This window comes from Grammomys surdaster, unplaced genomic scaffold (genome assembly GCF_004785775.1).
Source record: "Grammomys surdaster isolate TR1022 unplaced genomic scaffold, NIH_TR_1.0 130, whole genome shotgun sequence".
Taxonomy (NCBI): Eukaryota; Metazoa; Chordata; class Mammalia; order Rodentia; family Muridae; genus Grammomys; species Grammomys surdaster.
The window spans coordinates 17,421,718-17,436,935 of NW_021604588.1; the positions used below are offsets into that span (position 1 = coordinate 17,421,718).

The 15,218-nt window shown below is 41.6% G+C and overlaps 1 protein-coding gene across 1 annotated transcript in view; it reads left to right on the forward strand.

Moving 5' to 3' along the window:
* Positions 1-4,213: 4,213 nt before the first annotated feature.
* Positions 4,214-15,218, forward strand: part of Eprs (glutamyl-prolyl-tRNA synthetase) — a 67,778-nt gene continuing 56,773 nt past the window's right edge. The window contains exons 1-5 of the mRNA XM_028758984.1: positions 4,214-4,417; positions 8,731-8,815; positions 11,022-11,121; positions 12,345-12,501; positions 13,763-13,902. Of these exons, the coding sequence (XP_028614817.1) occupies positions 4,372-4,417; positions 8,731-8,815; positions 11,022-11,121; positions 12,345-12,501; positions 13,763-13,902 (528 nt within the window). The 5' untranslated portion in view covers positions 4,214-4,371. The remainder of the gene's footprint in view (positions 4,418-8,730; positions 8,816-11,021; positions 11,122-12,344; positions 12,502-13,762; positions 13,903-15,218) is intronic.

A 15,218-nucleotide genomic window follows, 5' to 3' on the forward strand; every position in this document is an offset into this window, starting at 1 on the left:
CCTCTGCATCAGGCTCCTGCCTCCAGGTTCCTGCTTGAGTTCCTGCTCCCACTCTCCTTCAGTGATAGACTGTTACCTGGAAGTGTGAGATAAAATAAGCCTGCCCCCACCCACCCAAGCGGCTTTTGGTCATGGTATTGTATCACAGCAACAGAACTTCTAACTAAGACACCCTGCAGTCTGAATTATACATGTTTGTGAGCCACCATGTAGTTTCCAGGAAGCATACTGGAATCCTCTGTGAGAGCAGCCACTGTTCTTGACTGCTGAGCCATTCCCCAGGCCCACCCCCTAAGTAAACATTTTAAAGTCTGGGGCTGTAGCTCTGTGGTGGTTTCCCTAGAATGCATCAGGCCTTCGGATCCAGAACTAGGGGTGGGGGTGGAATACAACATTTCTGTGACCTAACCCATTTTCTGCAGGCTCTGACATGAAAATCAGACTCATCCAAAAGAGATACTTGATGAGGCCCGGGGGCGTTCTTTTTTCTCCCTCTCCCTTTACTTGGATACTTTCTCTTTAAGTCACAGCAATAGTTTCCTGACTGCTCCCTGCCTGACTGTCAGTCAACTATAACCCATCTATCACATGACCTCCTGAGGCTTTGTTAAAAATCAAGTCTGGGATCTGGAGTGTGGCTCAGTGGTGAAGAGCCCTGGCTGTGCTTCAGAGGACCAGGGTTTGATTCCAAGCTCTACATGGCAGCTCACAGCTGTGTGTCGCTCCAGTTCCAGGGTATCAAATGCCCTCTTCTGGCTTCTGCAGGGACCAGGCACACATGTAGCACTCAGACATACATGCAGGAAAACCACTCAGACACATAAAGATAAATCTGAAAAAAATAAAGTCCTCCCATATTCAAGGTCCACTTGGCTTTGCTTTTGCTTTAGAATTATCTTGAGGTTCCTAATAATGGTATGTGAAGCTCTTAATGTCCTGGAATCTTCCTTGCCCGGCATGAACCCTGTTTATAGACCACACCCATGGTCAACCATTTCATGTCCTCCCAACAAATAGTAATGCAGCATTCACTGTGGGCTAACCACTTCATACAGATACCAGATGCCTTCCATTCTCAATAGTGGGCATAGCACTGACTGGAAGTTTGTTCCTTTGCAAGCTGTTTCAAACTGTGTTAAGTTCTGTACAATGAATTGATTCAGAAAGTGCTAAAAAGCAAGTGAAGTGGAAAGCTAGAAGGAGTTTCCTCTAGGAAATATACCTTCCCTAAGGGAGTGATGTCTAAAGAACAAGACAGGAGGAGTTCAGCCATGCTTTGCAGTGAGGTTTCATGTGGAAATTGCAGGCACATCTCTTAAAGAGAAAGAAAACACAAACAAAGCAAGCCAGTATGGCTGTAGTAAAATGAATATGAGAAGTAAGGTTGTGGTGGGCTAAGTACTTCTTTACAGTTTTAAATCAAAACGAAGCTGAGCGTGGTCTGTATTCACAGCACTCAGGCTGAGTTGGCAGCATCTCAAGTTCCCAGTGAGCCTGGGCTATCTGTGGAGGCATGTGTTACACATACCTGCTGTCCTAGCACTTTGTAGGGTGAGATCACGAACAAGAGAAAAGTAAGAAATTAGCATCCAGTTGTTTCAAATGTCTTTTCATAAATCTTAAATCTAGAACTTCAGGATCAGACACATTCAAACTGGCCTGTTTGGGAAATTTGGCAGTTAGCCACTTCTGATCTCTAAGGTCAGATAAACTGGTTCCTTTAACATCTGACAGGGAACTTTAGCAGAAGTAACTTTTTACTTTCAGCCAGGTCTACGGGGGTCTACTGCTGGAACTTGGTCTAAAATAATGGAATCCTGTATTTATCTAATAAGTCTCTGTCTTTGGCCAGAATTTCTAAAGTCTTTAAAGGGCTGAAAGGAATGCTGAAATTTTATAGATCCGGGAAACAATGGAGAGGATGGGGTGTATATAGCTGACGAAGCAGTCATCTGAGTTAAACCAGTGTTCAGAGTGATCATGATCTTAAGTCTGGTTCTATGAGGAATTCCCAAAGTCACTGCTGTCATCAGGCAGATACCATCCTGTTGCTATGTGATGACTGCTTTTGCTCCAGGCTGTACTCTCCATAGGAACGGGTGGGGTGAATTCAGGCTCACTTGTGTTAGGGAGTAGTTTGGACCCTGGTCATAAAGATGTTTCTAGATTGGTCTTATCATTTCTGGAATCCAAGGTAACTATGGAAGAGCATGACTGGGGGCAGGGGATTGAGTCAGAGAGGAACAAAATGGTACTAAGTGCACTGGCTGGTATCTTCTCTCATTCCATTGTAGTAAGAAGTACCTTGCCGACTCTTCAGAATGGCTGTATATAAATGTAGCCATCTTTGGTAGATGGTTCAGAGGCAGAGTCTTAAAGAAATAACTACCCTATAGTTATAAGAAAACACTGACACATTCCTGAGGTTATTGGAAAGTAAGGGTAGATATGTACTGCTTCTGAAATCACTCCTGCACCTTGAACTTGAACCTTTGGAAAATACCCTGGGCAAACACATGCATGCCAGAGTACTTGGATTAGAAAACCCTCTGAAAGATGCTTACTTAGTACATCCCAAAGCAGGAAAATTAGGGCAGTACTGTGCTTTTGGTTTTGCATCTGCGCAATCTAGCCAAGGCTCTGCAAGTGTTCTACTCTTGATATACTAAACACTCTCAGTCCTGAGGTATTTCTTGAAGCCCTTTGTAAGTCTTTTAACCATTACTATACTTATTTGTTGGTTTGATCATCTGAGGCAGAATCTCCATATCTATGTATGTATGTATGTATGTATGTATGTATGTATGTATGTATGTATCTATCTATCTATCTATCATGAGGATTGATCTGAACTCTATTTACTAAAAAAATTCTTTTTTTTTTTTTTGGTTTTTCAAGACAGGATTTCTCTGTGTAGCCCTGGCTGTCCTGGAACTCACTCTGTAGACCAGGCTGGCCTCGAACTCAGAAATCCGTCTGCCTCTGCCTCCCAAGTGCTGGGATTAAAGGCGTGCGCCACCATCACCCGGAAAAAAAAATCTTTAAAATAATGTTTACTGAGCAGCTGAAGATGGCCCTGAACCGAACTCCTGGCAAACCTTTTGCCTTAGGTTATCACTCCTGGTTACAAACGACTCTTTGGAGTTTGTTTGTTAGTTTCCTTGTTTCCATTTATGCTAAGTGCTCTACCATTGAAATGTATTCCTAGCACCAACTACTTTTATAATCTTTAGCTTTCTTTTTTTTTTCTTTTAAGTTCTTTGAGACAATACCTCAAACTCTATATGAGGCCAAAGATGACCTTAATCCTGTTATCACCAGGTGATAGAGCCTGTAACTGCTGTTGGCAGTCTGAAGACCTCCTCAGAGGAAGCCAATGCGTCAGAGTTGGAGTTTATTATGCAATTTCTTAAAAAAAAAATTTTTTTAAGCATGGGAGTTGACAGGTACAAAGCGAAGAGGAAGCACGCCACAGTCACACTTCATGGTCTTAGCAAGAACACTGACATTATTATTTTTAAAGGTTATTACAGAATTTGGTCACGGGCTGTTCCTGAATTGTACCTTCATTTTCACTGTAAACACAAGCTAACAGTATTGTGAAGTTCGCAGACCATTTTTAAGTTCACACACGCGTAGGCCTCAAGCCTGAATTATTATTTTAACTCTCTCATTTAAACATGCATGTATACATCTGGAATTCGGGATTTTCAGGGACGTGAGGCCCAGCAAACGGCTCCCTTTTCTCTCCTTGTCCCCAGAATTTTCTGTATTTCTATCCTGCCTCCTAGATGCTGGGATTGGACCAAATAATTCCTGAAAATATTTCCTTTTAGAGAAAAATGAAGAAACGGAAGCTCCCCTATCCCTAGTGTAACAAGTCTTTGTGCATGTATGTGCTACTGCCCATCGTTCGCCTGCTTCCCTCACTTGACGATGTGTCTTAAAGTCTGTTCCTTTTCCACAGCGAAGCAGCACCTCAAATATGCCATAACTTGCTGCTAAGAGGCAACTGGAGCGTGCGGTTGAAGGAGGAGTTGGCGCACCGTGATTACGATCAGCGTCCGCGGTCCGGGGACCGAAGAAAGGCTTAAGCGGCGTAGGCGCGTAGTGATGACGCACAAAGTAGCCTGCCTTGACCTCTGCAGTCGTGGCGCGTGGAGTGGGGCGGAGCGAAGGCTGCCTTGACGGACGCATATTTATGACGTTCCGCAGCGTGCGCAATGACACGAGCGGTCGCGGCCTGCGGGGTGGAGTCAAGGCTGCGGTGCCTTCGGTCGCGTGCACACGTTGCATCTCCTTCCACCTGAACCCCGCGTTACGTTCCCCGCGTGGAAGGCAGCCTGACGAGTAGACCGCAGCTCCTGGGAGATGGCGACGCTGTGCCTCACGGTGAACGCCGGAAACCCTCCGCTGGGTAAGGGCGCCGCCGACCTGCGCGGGTTGCATCAGCCCGAGGGTGCGGGGCAGGTGCCGCGGCGGTCACGCTGAGGGAGACTCACACCCCGGGACGGGCCTGCTCTGCGGGGAGCCCAGCCCCGCGTGGCCCCGGCCTCTGTCCGCTCAGAGCGCCGTCTCCCGAGGCCCACGGTCCCAGGCGTGAGGGGGAAAAGCGAGACTTCTTTCAGATGCGACTCTACCAGGGTCCCAAGCGGTTTTTGAAGTGGAACTAAAAACCCAACTGTCTGCCTGACGCGTCCTTTTAATGCTGTCTGCCAGTTCTCATCGGGAACCCCCGATCCCATCCCCACCTCTCAGAGAAGATCTGAATTCACTTGCCCCACTTTCCCTTAGGTTGTCGAGTTAAAGGGAACAAGGTAGACTTTCCTGTCAGCACTTGGAATTTTAACTGAGGCTGCAGCTGCTTTTATGGTCGAAGGCAGTAATTAGGGAAAGCCGTAGGAACGCTGCGGACTGATGCGACTGGCTATTTTACTACACACCCTGTAGTAAAGGCCTGAGTAAACGTCATCTTACGTTCCATTCGGAGTTGATTTTTCAAAGTGGCTGTTGATAGATAGTTTTAAGATTTCTGTCTTTTCACTACTTTGGGAAACAACACAAAATCATTTTACCATGTCGACTTGGAAGTGCTTTCCAATATTCAAAAAGCCAGCCCTTTAAATACAATTGGCCACATGAGGCTGATGAAATTTCTTGCAATCTCAACTTTGACAGCAGCCTGCACCTATTGGACTGAAATGACATTTATTTATGTATGAATGCTCTGGCATACAGCTCAGGGCACTTAGCGTTGTAGGCAAGCACTTGACTGTTGAGCCACACTCAACAGCCCTAAACATAGAATGTAGTAATCATTTGAAGTGTTTTAAAGTGATAGCATTTTAGCATGCTAGTTCCAGTCCTTGTATGCTAACCTCACAACAAATCCATAAGCCCTAAAAGAAATAGATGTGATTCTTGGTTTGAAATGGCACTAGATGATATTGACCTCGTGGCTAGTTCTGGAGGCCTGAGTTCAGTCCTGGCTGCCGATTGTAGTCAAAGTTCCTTGATTTGTTTTACTCTGTAAGGAAGGAGGAAACCTCTCCAGTGCTGGATGCCAGAATTCCGTGAGGCTACAGGAAAAAGTTTTTTTTTTTTTTTTCCGAATTTTAGGTGTTTAGTACTTAGCCAAACTACAAAAAACTTTGTTGTTGTTGGATTTTGTTTTGTTTTTTTTTTTTGGTTGGGTGTTTGAGTTTTTTGTAAACACTGCCTTGAAAATCACTGCATGGGACCACGAGGTCTGTATCTGTAGAACTCAGAACCAAATTTTGCTGGTATTCTTAAATTTTGTTTGCATTTTGAACTCTAAGCCAGTTAGAGAATGTATATTATTTTTCTGCTTGCACCTCTTTCTCTTATTTTTATTTGTTATTGCCTATTTAAATCAGATACATGTTTTCTTTAAGTAATAAAATTGGATTAAATAATTAGAAAAAACCTCACATTTTGAGGATTTTTATGTCTTTAAAATGTCATCAAATTCACACATAACAACTTTTCTTAAGAACATAGAGCTTATTTGATGCTTCTGCATCCAGAATACTTATGATTCTCCTACAGGCAAGGAATCTCTCTACCTGACTTCATACAGGAAGCATAGGTGGATAGAATTCTGCCTGAAGTACAGTCAGTCTCCTTTGTTGTTCTGAGGCTGATTGTTCTAGCAGTTCCCAGGACTAGGAGAGCCGTGCTTTATTTGCCTTTTACTGTCCTATTTGCATGGTTTCTTTCAATGTGGAATGATTTATTAGCTTTCCCTTGGTTTTAATAGCTTTGTCTCCTGAAGATGCCAAACCTCTTACTTATGTATCCCTTAATTGGGTTGTTAAATGTTTCCCAGAGGTTGGATTCAGGCTGTCCATCGTGGGCAGGGATGGTGGAATTACTCCTGCTATACATTGCAGCCCATCAGCTGGTGTGTGAATTTAATTTGTCCTTTCTAGTCTTGAACACTTATTAAAGTGCCACCTGCCTGTCATTGTGCTGTCGCCCCTGCCACTGCCCTCAGAGGTAGAGCTTTCCCTTTCAACCAAAGGCATTTTATTTTATTTCTTTCATTAATTTACTTATTCACTTTATATCCAATGGAAGTCCTCCTCCCTCCTGTCCTTCCGGTCCCACCCTCACACCTGCCCTCTCCATTCCCTTCTTCCCTTCTTTTCAGAGAAGGGAAAAGCCCCCTGTGGGTATCAATCTCCCCTAGGACATCAGGTAGCAGCAAGACTAGGCCACCAAGGCCAGACAAGTTTCCCAGCTAGGGGTTAGGGGAGGCAATAGAGTCAGAGACAGCCCCTGCTCCAGTTGTTAGGAGATCCATATGGAGACCAAGCTGCACATCTGCTGCAGATGTGTAGAGGACAAACAAAGACATTTTAACTGAAAGAACTCAATCAGTGCAAACATTTTTCTTTTCATTGGTTTCGGCTTCCATTGTTGTATACTGCCTATCTTGGATACTAAAGTGTGACCTTGCAATTTGACATTTCCTTTTTTACATGTACATTTTTCTCATGTTACATTCATAACAAAATAAAAGTGAGATATTTTATTTCCTATTTAAAATTAATTTTGAGAATTAGTTGACTTGAAACTTGCATATATCTAAGTTCACTAATGTTAATTGTATGCTTTAATATCTAATGGCATATATGTATAGACATATGTAATATATAAACCTTCATAACAATAATGCCAAATATTCCCATTACAGAAAATTCTCTCTCTGTCACTGGCATCTGGTAGCCAGTTACCTGATTTTTGTTGTTTTGTTTTTGCTTTTAGGACTTTTGTGTACATTGATTCATACCATATACGTCTTTATATACGCAAGATAGTGCTTTTGTGATTTATCTTGTTGCCTATAACAAGATTTTATTTTATTCTTTTTGTATGCTAGATAGGACTCCTGTTATGGATATGCCAAAATATATCTCATTCACTTGGATTGTCCTGGTTTGTTCCTCCAATTTTTTTGTCTGTTTTTTTTTTTAAATATGTTATCTTTGAAAAATCCCTGTTGTCTTAGTCTGCTTTGTATAGCTTTAAGACAGTACCACAGATAGGGTAATTTGTAATGGATGGAAGTTTTCTGGCTCACAGCTTGGGAGACTGAAAAGTCCAAGACCAACGAGCCAGTTTTAGTGGTAGTCTTGCTGTGTCATAGGTCCTTGAGGAACCGGGAGACAGCACAAACCCCCCTCACTGTATTAGTCCTTTGCTGAATGCTTGGCTCCCCTTCACCCTTTGCTGGTTATTGAACCTAAGGCCCCAAGCATGCTAGGCAAGCCTTGTTCTTTAGGTTTCAGAAATGATCTTATATATCCCGGGCTGGCCTTGAACTCCTGATGTTCTTGCCCCAGCTCCCAGGGTGCTGGGAATGCAGACATCATGCTTGACTTTATAGGACCCTTTCTTAATACTGTGACCAGGGCAACTAAATTTCAATATACATTTTAACAGGGGACAGACTTGCAAACCATAGTCAACATAACTTAGAGAGTGCGAAAAACACTCAAATCAGCACAGTTGTTTTCTGTTAAAATAAGTTTTGCAAGATTATTGTGCTTTCTTTGATAGGGCCTTGTTCCCAGTGGAACATAGTATTTACATATAGTTTTCCATCTTAACCAAATTAAGGGACGTAGGACTAGTGAATTTACTCACTGTGTTAGGTGCTGAAAGACAAGGTGATTTAGAATTTGAGATCTGAACCATTTGACCTGCATTCACATGCTGACTGCTGTGTGTTTAGCCAAGGGAACTGAGCTTGCTGTAAGCCTCTGTAAGCTTGCTGTTACCTCTGTAAGCCTCGGCTTCCTTTCTGTAATGGCTAGCTACCTCTTGAGGTTGCTAGAGAGATTAAAAGTTATGTGATTGTCAAGCATTCAGCATAGTACATAGCATATTGTATTGAAATATAAAAGCCACTACTCTATTTTCTTACCCTCTTCTAGGGGAGAAAAAGAATTTAGTGTCACTAACTGGAAGCTGAACACAGTTACAAGCAATTTAACTATACTAACAACGGATTCTGATTTGTTACTTCTCTAAGACCCAAGATTAGACTTTATGGTGGGCAGGAGTTGGTGGGGGGTGTCACATCTTAACAGGACCAACATCTTAAATTGGATTGTTGACTCATCCTTTTTGCTCTTGTGACTCAGGTTATAAATACTATCTTCTTTTTGAAGAGAAATAAATCTTTCATGCTGTCATTTTTAGAAGCTCTGCTGGCAGTGGAACATGTGAAAGGTGATGTCAGCATTTCTGTGGAAGAAGGGAAAGAGAATCTTCTTCGAGTTTCTGAGTAAGTGCTTATTAATATATACCTTTTCCATTCTGAACAGCATTGAAAAAACATAGCACTGAATTTTCTGGGCGTATTGTAGTTGCTAATTAGGTGGATTGTTCCTAGAGGGATGTTTCATCGTGTGAGTGTGTGTGTGTGTTTGTGTGTGTGTGTGTGTGTGTGTGTGTGCTTGTGTGTGTTCATGCATGTGGAGGCTAGAGATCTTCCTACCTCAGCATCCTGAGTGCTAGAATTACAGGTCTGCACTACAATGCCAGGCTAATAACTGTCCTTAAAGTTAAAGAGGAAAATTGGGGTTTGGGATATATAGCTAAGGCTGATAAGAGTATTTGTATATATTTTGCTTGAGCCCCTTAGTGGCCCACCACCATGAATGAATGAAAGACTTTTTTTTTCCCTCCTAAATATCAGGTTAAACCCTGAGGCCCTCACAAGTTGTAAGTCTGAATGAGAGACTAAAAGTCTTGGGGTTGGTCCTGTCAGCTGTGACCCATATCAGCAATGCTCTGTCAGCTGTTCATTTGGTGAATGTGATATCAGAATCTACAGTTCTTCCTTGAGTTGATGAAACTGTCCAAAGAAGACTTTAGATTTTACTTATTAGACAAGAAATTTTCATTTATTTGGGAATTGAGCAAGGTAGCAGGGGTGAGACAGAATCTTCCTCAGTAACCCAGGCTGGCCTTGTACTTTTAGCAGCAGTCACTACCACAGCCTGCCAGATGCTGAGGTGATGAACTGGGCCTCCACATAGTATTTTAGTAAAATAGGTAACAGGAATGGCCTGACAGGGTAAGCTTTATGGGTAGCTGGGTTTCTAAATGATTCTTAAGCCTGCTTTCAGTCAAATTTTCTCTTGATGTTTAAAAATTTAAATCTATGTCCTGTTCAATTTTGTCCACTAAAGATTGTTTTTCCATGCCTTGTAAAGTGTTTTGATTTCTACCTTCTGAAATTTTCTTGCTATTACATTCTGTTTTATGGTTTTGTGTCTTGTAAATAATTGTTTTTGCCAAACAGGTGTGATAAGGCTTGCTCACATGCTTACACTCTTCACTTGCTGTTTTAGGCTAGTGATCTTTTCTTTTCTCTTTTCTCTCTTCTCTCTTCTCTTTTCCCTTCCTTCCTTCCTTCCTTCCTTCCTTCCTTCCTTCCTTTCTTTTTTTCTTTCTTTCTTTTATCATGTTGGGTTTGCCTTTGTTGTCCAGGCTGACCTTAAACTCCTGAATTCAAGCAGTCCTCCTGCCTCAGCTCTCTGAGTCTGCAGGGACTTACCACTGTCTGGGTTTGTTAGCATTTTGTTAGGATTTGACATGCTTTCTTCCCTTGAAAGTTGCATTTGTTTTTAATTCATTATTAAATTTAATAACTTAATTAATTTAAAATTACTGTATTCTAAATCCCAGTTACATTTTTGTAGCCATTGATAAGACATAGAAACTGAAAGGCATACAGTTGCGGTGGTACAGGTTTGTAGGCTCAGTACTCTCTAGACTGAGGCAGGAGGATCTTGAATTCAAGGCTAGTCCAAGATATGTGAGACCCTATCTCAAAAAATAGAACAGCCTATGAATTAGCTCAGTGGCTAAAAGTCTGTTTCCAAGCCTGATGTACTGAGTTCCGTTCTCAGGATCTACTTGTTAAGAGACCCAACCTGTCCTGACAAGTTGTCCTCTGACTCCACATGCAAGCTACTCAAAATAAATTTATAGAATTAAAAATAAATGTTTGTACCCAATGTAAACATAGAAAATACAAGATAAATAATTTAAAATGCTAATGAAACAAAAACTTAAAGGATGAAGTGTCATATAGAGAATCTGCTCCAAGCTGGGCGGTGGTGGCGCACACCTTTAATCCCAGCACTTGGGAGGCAGAGGCAGGCGGATTTCTGAGTTCGAGAGTTTGAGGCTAGCCTGGTTTACAGAGTGAGTTCCAGGACAGCCAGGGCTACACAGAGAAACCCTGTCTCAAAAACCAAACCAAAAAAAAAAGAAAAAAGAAAATCTGCTCCAAAGTAAATTAAAATTAGGTTGATATTTTAGAGCAGCTTGGAATTTGATAGAAACAGAGTACAATCAAATTAACACTTTTTTTTTACCATGGTAGAAAAATGGTAAATGTTAAGGTTTCCATTTCTATATGTGTGACTCTTAAGACTTTTGCTGAAGCAACTATAATTTACACGGTGCTTACATTCTAGGAGTGTGGTGTTCACGGACATAAATTCAATCCTGCGCTACTTGGCTAGAGTTGCAACTACATCTGGGCTGTATGGGACTAACCTGATGGAGCACACTGAGGTAAGCAAGGAGTACTTATTTTCCTGTGTGTTGTGTCTTGTGCTTTCTCTATTTGGGAACACTATTGTCCTACTGTGCATTGACATGTGATATTAGTCTCTATAAAGATATGAACAGAGCTTAATCATAGGCCCAAAGGAAGGAGTGTTTGTGCTTGGTTTGCTTTTTAAAGCTGGGGCTTCTCTTTTCTGTATGGCCCAGGGTAGTCTGTCAACTTGTGTCCTGTGCTGGTTCATTGCATGCTTGTTTTCAGAAGCATAAGCTGGAAAAGTAGCTGGAGTAGACTTTATGTTGGCATGCACGGCCTTGAGTGGGATCCCCAGCACCGCAGAGGAGCCAACTTCAGCTCTTAGCTCTTAGGGTTCACGATCTCCGTCCAACCAAGTCATTGGGACATTGAGCGTTGCCTTCACCTTTCTGGTCTGTGAGCATTCCGTAGTTGGACTGTACTGTCCAGCTCACACCAGTCACCTTTCACGGTTACAGAGAGGACAGCAGGCCTAGGAAACGAAGAGACTTGTGCAGGCTCACACACATGTTTTAGGAGCTCATCTTCTTTCTTAAGTTAATGATCAATTACAGCAGTAACAGGTCAACTTTCAGTGCTACTCTGTAGAGACAGGTTTTCCCCTGTTCTACCTAATTATAGTCTACCCTAATTTTTGTAACTCTCACACAGTTCCAGAATAAACAAATTCTTTTTATTTGTTTCTTTTTAGGGCGTGAGGGGTGGGGATAAGATCTCAGTGTATAGCCCAGGCTGGTGTCCAGACTTCATCTTCTTGCCCTGCCAGGTTACAGCCATGTACCAACACAATAGGCAGAAAGCAGATTTTAATGATTGACTTTTAAATATCTTCCAGTGGATTAAACTGTCTCTCTAAGCAGCTAAGTTAGTCCTTCCCACTGTTAGTTATCAAGCAAGTTTTCTTGTTTTTTTCCTTAATGTGACCTTCCATGTACCTGGTTTAAAAAACAAAAACAAACCAGAAATCATAGGGAAATAGGTAAGCTGTAGAGATGGCATTTATTTAAGTGACATATTAGACCCAGTTTAGCAGAATTCAACCAACGTAACGATGAGTTGGATAGTCTCAGGTAAGAACATTTTTGTTCTAGCTGAGGAAGCCAAGAGTACTTTGTTGCTTCATTTACTCTGTGTAACCATTTTGTTTTGAAGCCTGAGCTCTGGTGTTCATTCTTTTTCTATCTTTTGTTCACAGATTGATCACTGGTTGGAGTTTAGCACTACAAAGTTGACTTCGTGTGATGTGCTGACTTCTGCAGTCAACGAGCTTAATCACTGCCTGTCTCTGAGAACATACCTAGTTGGGAACTCCTTGACCTTAGCAGATTTATGTATTTGGGCCACTCTAAAAGGTATCAACAGCTCCTCTTAAAATGCTGGTGATTTGTGTTTAGAGTGGTTGTTGTTTGGGCTGGGGGTGGCGGTTATTCTTTGAGATGGGACTGATCTCAAACTCTTAGGCTCAGGTAGCCCTTCTGCCTCAGTCTCCCAGGTGACTGGGACTATACAGATGCATCATGGTGCCCAGTCTCTTTCGGTCATACACTACTGTGCTAGATGAAAAGTGAACACACTTGGAAAACAAAACAAGAAAGACATCATGAGATATGATTGATATGTAAAATCTGTATTTAAAATTTATAGTTTGAAATGTTTTGACATAATTTATAGTTGTAGTATTTAAACCACAGACAAGATTGAATGTACACAACACACTCAAAATGGACAGAAATCTACAGATTCTGGTGGTCTAACAATTTGATGGTGAGGCAGGAGTTTACGGGAAAGGTGCACTTATGGGAAGAGGTTGAAACCTTAGTCAGCCGTGTACTTCAGATTTTATGGAGGCAAATATACCAGTCAGTAACTTTGGAGTAAAGTTACATAGGTTTTAATGACATGAGATCACTGAAGTCATAAGGCTAAAAGAGAGGCAGCCTTTGAAATTTTAATTTTGACTGTGTAACTTCTATCTGATTGGTGGTTATATAGAGAGCTATACTTTTTAAAAAGAGTACAATCTATGAGAAAGCATAGTTCACTGAAGATTACTTATGACCTAGGCAGACTACCTGTTTTATGGAAGCTTTGGACCTATTAAAAGCTTAAGTTGCATGAATTGGCTGGCAGAATTAGAAGTCTATGAAGTGCTGTGAACATCATCATCAGTGTATAGTTGAAATGAGGCTAAACAGTATCTCTTCTGTGTACTTAGAAGGGAGGGAGGGAATGGAGTTGGTTGACCCCATAGTTAACTGCTTCTTGGTTACCTTAGCTTGTGTTGTTTTCTCTAGTTGATCTCCTGAATGAAGCATTGGTCTTACACTGGGTGTGTGGTGGGAGGATGAGATCCAGTATTGAACTTGACTGAGTTCAGCTGGAGAGTATTTTAGCTGCTTTGTTCTGTTGTGTTTCAGAGACAAAACTAGGTACCTCAGGCCTCCAAGTAAAAGCATGTCTTTTGTGACTTAGACAAAATACACTAAACTATTAGAGTTTCATTGCAGGTGCCTAACTGTAAGCTAATTGCATTCACATAAATTAACTGTGACTGGAACTTTGCTTTAGATTTGCTGATTTGGTAAAGATTTAAAAAATTATGTTCACTTACAGGAAGTGCTGCATGCCAGGAACACTTGAAACAGAACAAAACTCTAGTCCACGTTAAACGCTGGTTTGGCTTTCTTGAAGCCCAGCAGGCCTTCCGCTCCGTTGGTACCAAGTGGGATGTTTCCACAAACAAAGCTACAGTGGTAAGCCTTTAAAGTGTTTACGGTTTTTGCATTGCAACCTTCTGTGTTTATAGGTGTACACGAACTGTGGTATCTGTGTCAAGGTCAGAGGTCAGCTTAATGGGAGCCAGGTCTCTCCTTCCACCTTGTGAGCCAGGGACTCACTGCGTATCCTCAGGCTTAGGAACAAGTGCTTTACCTGCTGGGCCATCTCATTGTCCCTGGTTGTTTTGTTTTGCTTTGTTTTAAATGCTGATGTTTTAGTTGATGTTTAGATTTTAGATCTGAAAGGTTATTATTATTTTCTGGGAATGAAATATAGCCTAGCATCATGGTGTTTACTTGGCATGGTCAGGACCTGGTATTGAATCTATGGCGCTGCTTTAAAAAAGAAAAATCAAAAAAGGCTATTTCCATTAAAAAAAAAAAACCAAACTCCATATAATGAAAATTATATTTTATGTATTGTTTTTATAGTTTTTTGGTGCTGGGAATGTGTCCTGCTATCAAGTGATACCCCCAGTCACCTGTTTTATGACTGGATTTCCTTCTTTATCCTGAATCTTCACTGATTTTGAGACATTGAGTTGTATCTTGGTAAATTCTATGTAGGAGGATGTCACGTACAGTTCAGTAGCAGAGGTCCTCCTTCCAGGTGACATTCTCTTTTGATCTGCTTTGCTTACTAGATATCCTGGTGCATATTTTGCCAACTTGACATAAGCTGGAGTCATCAAGAAGGAGGCACCTCGGTTGAGAAAATGCTTCCATCAGATTGGCCTGTAGACAAGCCTCTGGGGCATTTTCTTAGTTGATGATTGTGTGGAAGAACCCAGCCCACCTGACAACCCCAGCTTAAAGCAGCTTAGCAAGCCACAAGAGTAAGCCAGTAAGCACAGCATTCTTCATGGCTTTTGTTTCAGTTCCTGCCTCCAGGATCCTGCTTTGAGTTTTGAGTTTCTGCCTTGACTTCCCTCAGTGGGCCATTACTTGGGATATATAAACCAAATAACTTTTTTTTAGCCCAAGTTACTTTTGGTCATGGTCTGTATCACAGTATAGCAACCAAACTAAGACAGTAGGCATGCACAGTGACATTTGACTCAGTGAAGGTTTTCTGGTGAAATAAAGTGTAAACACTGCTAGTGTAGGCGCAGAGGTCAGAGTATACTCAGTTGCTTTCTCTAACACACTACTCATCTTTCAGCATTTTTTTCATCTAATCAACAAATTCTATTGTTGATTTTATTGAGGCCCCATTAACCTCTGGTTTATTAAATACTATAAGAATATTAGTGTGTGGGTGTTTTGTCTGCGCAGCATGTCTGGTGCTTTTG